This window comes from Colobus angolensis, unplaced genomic scaffold (genome assembly GCF_000951035.1).
Source record: "Colobus angolensis palliatus isolate OR3802 unplaced genomic scaffold, Cang.pa_1.0 Scaffold70, whole genome shotgun sequence".
Taxonomy (NCBI): Eukaryota; Metazoa; Chordata; class Mammalia; order Primates; family Cercopithecidae; genus Colobus; species Colobus angolensis.
In genome coordinates this window covers 9172268-9180571 of record NW_012120710.1, presented here as the reverse complement: position 1 = coordinate 9180571, position 8304 = coordinate 9172268, and the positions used below count along the sequence as shown (strand labels likewise).

Here is an 8304-nt window from a genome sequence, read left to right as displayed (position 1 = left end):
GTTTCACTCTGTTACCCAGGCTGGAGTGCAGTGGCGCAATCTTGGCTCACTGCAACCACTGCCTCCCGGGTTCAAACGATTCTCCCGCCTCAGCTTCCTGAGTACCTGGGATTATAGGCTCCTGCCACTACACCCAGGTAATTTTTGTGTTTTTAGTAGAGACAGGGTTTCACCACGTTGGCCAGACTGGTCTCAAATTCCTGACGTCAAGTGATCCACCCTCCTTTGCCTCCCAAAGTGCTGGGATTACAGGTATGAGCCACCGTACCTGGCCAACTGTTTTATTTTTTAAGGTTTTTCTTTCTCTTTTTTTCTTTTCTTGCCCATTTCCTATTTGCTGTTGGACATAGAAATACAATTGGTTTTTTATTTGTTTTAAAATTAATCTTATAGTAAGCCTTCTTGGCTAAAATCTCATTCTTCTAAAAACTTACCTGCAAATTTTTTGGAGTTTTACATTCAGTAATCATTTCATCTGAAATAATGCTTTGTTGGTTTTTTTTCTTTTCCAATTCTTACATATTTAATTTCTTTTTTCTTATTTTGATGCACTGACTCTAGGATAATTCATATGATGTTGAGTAGAAGCATTAATACTGGGCATACTTCTGTTGTTTCCAGTTTTAAAGGGAATGCTTCAGTATATGTTGGTGGCAACTATGCATTGTTTGGTTCTGGAAGTTGAGATAAATGTGTACCTATACTGGATTATACTTTCAAATACAAGCATTTAAGGCTACAGCTTTGCCTGTTTGGCTACTTTTTTGTTGCATACACTGTTTTGATATGAAGTATTACATTATTGTTTTGGTCTAAGTATTTTTAATATGGGTTATCATATCTTTCTTGACTTTCTTGAGGAGGCATTCTACTCTTTGTTTTTAATGTGGGTTCAGACCAGTTGCCTTACATAAAATTATTGATATTTTTGTTATTGCTGTCCTACCTTTTGATTCCACTGTGTGTAATTTTTTTCTGCTTCCTCGCCCTTCTAAAAGTAGGGTTTTTTTTCCATATTTTTCCTTCTGTTTACTTTCTCTTTGTTTGAAATTGCTCTATTCTGTTTCTAGACTCTTGTGTTTATTCTTGAGATAGTGCCTTGAATATATTTTTTAAAAGATTAATTTTAAAGTAACTTTAAAAATTGACCTGCTATTTATATATAGTGAAATTCTTACCTCTTTGGTAAGAATTGGTGTATAGTTCAGTGAATGTTGACAGACATGTAGTTGCATAACCAGCACCACAGTCAAGAACAGTTCCATCACTCTCCAAAATTCATTTATGCCTACTGAAGTCAATGCCTTCTTCTCTCAGCCCTTGACAACTGCTTTTCCAGAATGTCATATATTGGAACATACAGTATGTCGCCTTTTAAGTCTGGATTCTTTGGTTTAGCATAATGTGTTTGAGGTTCATTCATGTTGTGTGATAAAACCTGTGGCACATCCATATAATGGAATATTGCTTAACAGTAGAAATGAAGGAAAATGTGCTTTTTTGAAATTTTACCGTTTTGGATTTTACCTTTAGGTTGATGGTTTGTTTTAATTTTTATGTATGGCACAAAGTTTATTCTTTTGCATATACATATCTAGTTATTGTAGTATTATTTGTTGAAAAGATTATACTTTCTACAGGGAATTTTCCTTGCAACTTTGTCAAAATTAAGTTGTCCAAATATGTGTGGATCTACTGCTAAACACACTATTCTATCCCATTGTTCTATGCTAATACCAAAATGTTTAATTGTAGCTCTATGATCAGCTATGATACAGGGATTATGAGTTTCCAAACTTTGTTCATAGTTTTCAAAGTTGCATTGACATTTGCAGATGCTTTGCATTTTCATATACGTTTTAGAATGAACTTATGATTTGTACAAAATATCGTGCTGGAATTTGTCAGGGGATTATGTTGAATATACAGATCAGTTTGCGGATAATCAATACCTTAATCTTGAGACTTAATATTGAATCTTTCATTCCAGTATAGCTCTTCATTTACACAGATCTTTGCTTTATTTTCTTATAAAGTTTTGCAGTTTTCAGGGTATAGATCTTGTAAATATTTTGCTAGATTTATATCTACTTACTTGATTTTTTATGCTATTGCAAATGGTACTGCTTTTTAAATTTTCAGTTATTCATTGTATAGAATTAAATACAATTGATTTTTAGTTGTATTGGCCTTGTCTCTTGTGAAGTTTGTAAATTTACTTTTTCTTGGAGCTTTTTACCAACTCTTGATCTGTGAACACAGTTTCATTTCTTCCTTTCTGATACATATTTTTAATTTCATTTTTCTTGCTTTATCACATTGGCTAGGACCTCTAGTACTATATTGACTAGAAGTGACAATGGTGCATATCCTTAACCTTGTTCTTGATTTTAGGGGGAATGCATTATCTTTCACCATTAATATTAACTGTAGGTTTCTGGTAGATATCCTTTCAGGATAAATAATATTTCCTTCTGGCTGGGTGTAGTGGCTCATGCCTATAATCCCAGCACTTTGGAAGGCCAAGGTGGGTGGATCACAAGGTCAGGAGATTGAGACCATCCTGGCTAACACGATGAAACCCTGTCTCTACTAAAAATATAAAAATAAAAAAAAAAGTTAGCCAGGCATGGTGGTGGGCACCTGTAGTCCCAGCCACTCAGGAGACTGAGGCAGGAGGATGGCATGAACTCAGGAGGCAGAGCTTGCAGTGAGCCTAGATTACGCCACTGCACTCCAGTCTGGGAGACAGAGCGAGACTCCATCTCATTAAAAAAAAAAATTTCCTTTCGTTTTACTGTCTTTATGGCTGTCCCTTCGTTGTTAATATTTATAATTTGTGTCTTTTCATTCTGTCAAAGAGAATTTTATCAATTTTATTGGCTCTTTTTTAGGGTGTGCCACCTTTTGAATTTGGCAATATTTTAAAAAATTTTTATTGATTTCTGCTCTTAGTTTCTTCTGCTTGCTTTGGGTTTCATTTGTTCTTACCATTGAATTTAGAACCTTTTGTTTCTAATATCAGCATTTCAAGCTGTAAGTTTCCCTCTAAAAAATGATTTTTCCATATCCTACAAATGTTGATAATGTCATATTTTCATTTTAACTCAAAACATTTAATTATACTTTTATTTTTTGAGACTGGGTCTCAGTCTGTCACCCAGGCTAGAGTGCAGTGTTCTTATCATAGCTCACTGTAGCCTCTAACTCCTGCACCCAAGCAATCCTGTTCAGCCTCGTGAGTAGCTGAGACTATAGGTGCACACCACCATGCCCAGTTAAATAAATTTTTTTGTTTGTAGAGATGGGGTCTCACCATGTTGCCCAGGCTGGTCTTGAACTCTTGGTCTCATGGAGTTCTCCCACTTTGGCCTCCCAAAGCACTGGGATTACAGGTGTGAACCACCATGCCCAGACCAATTAAAACATTTAAAAAATCTCTTTGTGACATCCTTTTTGGCTCATGGATTATTTAGAAGTCTGATGTTTAATTTCAGAATATTTGGGCGCTTTCTGAGTATTTGTCTATTGGTATCTAGTTTTATTTTGTTCGACCATGATTGTATGTTTTGTATGATTTTATTTCCTTTTTAATCTGTTACAGTTTGTTTTCTGGCCCAGAATATGATCTCACTTGGTGAATGTTCATGTGCACTTGGAAAGAATGCTTATTTTCGGTTTGTGAGTGGAGTATTATGTAAATAATAGGCCAAGTTGGTTGATAGTGTTCTGTTCTTCATCCTTACTAATTTTTTTGTGTGCTTTTTTCTGTCAGTAACCATAGGAGTGTTTGAAGTCTCAATTACAATTCGTGTAACTCTTTGGAGATATTATTTTATTGTATTCTAGCTCCTGTAATCGCTGTTGACACTTGTCATTCTCCTGTTTGTTCTTTTGATATGATTGGTTCTTTCAACAAATCTCGTTGTTTTTGTTTTTTGTTTTTTGTTTTCTTTTTTTGAGGTGGAATCTTGCTTTGTCGCCCAGGCTGGAGTGCAGTGACGCAATCTCAGCTTACTGCAAGCTCTGCCTCCTGGGTTCACACCATTCTCCTGCCTCAGCCTCCTAAGTAGCTGGGACTACAGGCGCCTGCCACCATGCCCGGCTAATTTTTTGTGTTTTTAGTAGAGATGGGGTTTCACCGTGTTAGCCAGGATGGTTTCGATCTCCTGACCTCATGATCTGCCTGCCTCAGCCTCCCAAAGTGCTGGGATTACAGGCGTGCACCACTGCGCCCAGCCACAGCCCATCTCGTTTTAAAGTCTTCTGTTTGTCATTTTCTAGTTTGCACGATAATCTATTTTTAAATGAAATCCTTTCATAAACTTCTGTGTATATATTGTGCATCTTATATCAGTTCATTTATTTAAAAAACTGGTTTTTGAAAATTTGCAGCCTTTCCTCTTCAGATACTGCCTTTTCTTACTTCTCTCTGTAATCTCTCTTTCTGGCTAGGAGTTAACTGTTTATTGTTTGCTGCAGGTGTTGATGCAGTGGTAAGGTGTGGAGAGAGAGAAAGTGCCGTATAGTCCTGTAATTGGGTCTGCCTTAGTGAGCCAGAGTTAACTATTTTCTTACTTGATGTCAAAGGCTAGAGAGGGCATTTGTCTTACTCTTGGTCTGTTAAGCTTTGGGAAAACTTAGATTCTGGTAAAATAGTTTCCTTTGAATGTAGTACTTATTAAGGAGAACATTACTTTCTCCTGTCCCCTTTTGGAAGAATGAGATTTTTCTCCAGTCTTTATAGTGAGAGCCTGGTAAGACTCCTGGAAGTAAAATTTAGGAAAGTGTGGGAATGCCCTAAGACTAGGCTGGAGTTTTTAACTCTCAAGCTAATCTACATGGAGCCTCCAGCAATTTGTCAGTTACAGTTTAAAGTGTTCTAGTTCTAGCTGTGGACTTCTGCTGCCAGTAAGTTGTGATTCTCTGTATTTGCTTTTTTGTGTTTGGGACAGCAGTTTGTCCTATAACCTCAATTGTGAGGACAGGAGTGACAGCTTTTAAAATCTTTATATGTTGGATCAGAACTTAAGTCTTGTTCTTCTTTCTAGAACTCCAATTTCATGTCTTACTCTAACTTCCATATCTTTTACTGTCTTATGTTTTCTATCTTTGTGACTCTTAGTGATACATTTTGAATAATGTTCTTTGAATCTGTTTTTCTTAATGACTGATTTTCTTTTCAGCTGTGTCTGATCTACTGCCTAACTCATTCCTCAAGAGTACTTGGAGTTATAATTACATTCAGTAAAATATCCACATATTTAAAATCCAGCTTCACTAATTTTGACAAAGGTGTACACCTTAATAGCCAGCACCTAAATCAAGATGTGAAGTATTTCCATCACCCTAGGAAGTTCCCTTTTCCCACTTGCAAGTCAATTAGGAACTACCAACCAGACTTCCAAAGTATTCATACCGTTTACCAGTAATTGAATTGAAGTAGACGAGTTCAAGGTATTCTGCATTCTTTGTAACATTTGGTTGTTCATTAAAAAAGTTGTTTAGGCCAGACACAGTGGCTCATACCTGTAATCCCAGCTCTTTGGGAGGCCAAGGCTGGCGGATCAGTTGAGGCCAGGAATTCAAGAGCAGCCTGGCCAACATGATGAAACCCTGTCTCTACTAAAATACAAAAATTAGTGGACGTGATGGTGGGCGCTTGTAGTCGCCAGCTGCCTGGGAGGCTGAGGCTTGAGAATCCCTTGAACCTGGAAGCTGGAGGTTGCAGTGAGCCCAGATTGTGCCAGTGCACTCCAGCCTGGGCAACAGAGTGAGACTGTCTCAAAAAAATTTGTAGCTGTGCTGGTGGGTATGTGTTGCGTTGAATATTTGGTTGATTTGTTATTTAACAGAACCTTCAATTTTGGAAGTTCTGTGGTTTTTATTTTTTCAAATTTGAATGCTAGACTGTTGTTTCTTGCTTGTCTTAATGAATACCTCCTTTATTTCTTAAGGGACTATTCTGTTACCAATAGTGTGTTCTTTGATATATGATAAATCTGTACTCTTGGTACTCACACGTTCCTAATTACTATTATAACAAAATTGTTTTCTTGTCATATGTCACTAACATATCTTGGTAACACATTTTCTTCTTGAAATATATTTGTTTTTCCTATATGTGATATAAATATTCTAAGAAAGACCCGTTCTTCTTTAAGATATCACTCATTCTTTCTTCCATAGGGCTGTCTTTGAGTTTGTCTGTGGTCTTAAAAGATAAATGCAGGTTTTTGAAGATTAACGTAGAACCTATAGGATTACTTCAAGGTGCCAGGTTGGGATATTACTTCAGAACTGACTAAGATTAATATATATGCTTTTATGTATATGTGTATGTATGTTTTGGACAAGCCCAAATTTTAGAGTTTAAAGATTTTGAAGTTTTTCTTTGTGACTGTTTTAAAGAGAATATTTATTTACACATGTATTTTTAAAATGTATGTAATAGATTAAATACAGTAGAATTCAATTTAAGAAATTAGTATTTTATTTTGTAGTATACATTTCTGTCTTGCCTTGCAGTTATGTTTTACAGGTTTTATTTTTGTCTTCTGCTTTAGGCAATCCTTTATCACAGGATATTCTCAACTTATACCAGGACCCAGATGGAACCCGAAAGCTACTGAACTTCATGCTTGACAATCTCGCAGGTAACTGTTAGTGACAGAGCTGTAAAATAAATTCTACAGATACTCTTAACCAGCTAATATATCCATATGTTGCTCAAGAGCATCTGACTGTTTTTTTATAATTGCTTGTGGGTTTGGAGTTCCTTCCATTGTGTATCCTATGTTAGTGGAACATTCTTCTTTTCATATACTGAATGTTTCCTATTTACCAAGCAATATGTTAGATTAGTTGCATTATTTTGTTTAAGAACCTAGGACATAGGAACTTTAATTCACAGTTTAGAGATGCAAATTTTGCGATTCAGAGACTAAAGTAATGTATTTATACATAGCTAATCAGTGCCAGAGCTGTGAATCTAAGATTATCTTGCTCTTAATCACAAAAATACACAGTTATTAGTTGTTTGAGTTTGATGCAAATTACTTGGAACCCACACATTTTACACATTTTTAATGAATGAAATGACTAGTTTGATTCACCACACATTTGTGGAAATTTTGCAACCAGGTTTTAAATTAAGAACACCAGGTTTATTTAAATACAATTTAAAGTCTTTGTATTCCAAATGGAAATTTTCTTCTGTAAGAAGACCAGGCTGGACGTGGTGGCTCACACCTGTAATCCCAGCACTTTGTGTGGCCAAGGAAGGCGGATCACCTGAGGTCAGGAGTTGGAGACCAACCTGGCCAACATGGTGAAACCATGGTGAAACGTCTCTACTAAAAATACAAAAATTAGCCAGGCGTGGTGGTGTGTACCTGTAATTCAAGCTACTCCGGAGGCTGAGACAGGAGAATCGCTTGAACCTGGGAAGCAGAGGCTGCAGTGAGCTGAGATCATGCTACTGCACTCCAGCCTTGGTGACAGAGCGAGACTCTGTCTCAAAATATATATATATTAAAAACAAAAAACAAAAAAAGAAGACTATTAGGTATTTGATTTAAAACTATTTTTGTTTCTGTTTTTGTTTTTGCTTAAGCTCTGAAAATATGGGTAAAAGTATGGAGATACTACTATATACAAATATTTTTCTTAGCATGATGTTTTTCTATAAAATACAGAATTCTGAAACAGCTAGAGAAATCGTAAGTTCCAGCATAGTGGCAAACATCACATGTTCGCTATATTCTTTTAAAATTCTCTTCATCATAAGACACCCTTCTTCCCCACTCCTTCACATAAAGTAAGGTTTATAATATATGGTAAAACTAAATTAATATTATCTGAAAAGTTTATGGCTAAAAAGACTAAAAGTTGATCAGTAGAAATGAGCAAATTTATTATAGAAGCCTTCTTAGTAAATAATTAGGAATATGTGGCAATTTAATTAAGCTGTATACATAGCATACGTATGCTGTTTCTAACTTACTTTAAAATTAAATATCTCGGCCGGGCGTGGTGGCTTACGTCTGTAATCCCAGCACTTTGGGAGGCCAAGGTGGGCGGATCACAAGGTCAGGAGATCGAGACCATTCTGCCTTACATGGTGAAACCCCATCTCTACTAAAAATACAAAAAAGCAGCCGGGCGTGGTTATGTGCCCATAGTCCCAGCCACTCGGGAGGCTGAGGCAGGAGAATCGCTTGAACCTGGGAGGTGAAGGTTGCAGTGAGCCGAGATCGCGCCACTGCACTCCAGCCTGGGTGACAGAGCGAGACTCTGTCTTAA

The 8304-nt window shown here is 36.6% G+C and overlaps 1 protein-coding gene across 1 annotated transcript in view; it reads left to right on the top strand.

The window, feature by feature from the left end:
- Nucleotides 1-8304, top strand: part of CNOT6L (CCR4-NOT transcription complex, subunit 6-like) — a 101772-nt gene that overhangs the window by 55100 nt on the left and 38368 nt on the right. The window contains exon 5 of the mRNA XM_011927236.1: nt 6567-6656. Within this exon, the coding sequence (XP_011782626.1) occupies nt 6567-6656 (90 nt within the window). The remainder of the gene's footprint in view (nt 1-6566; nt 6657-8304) is intronic.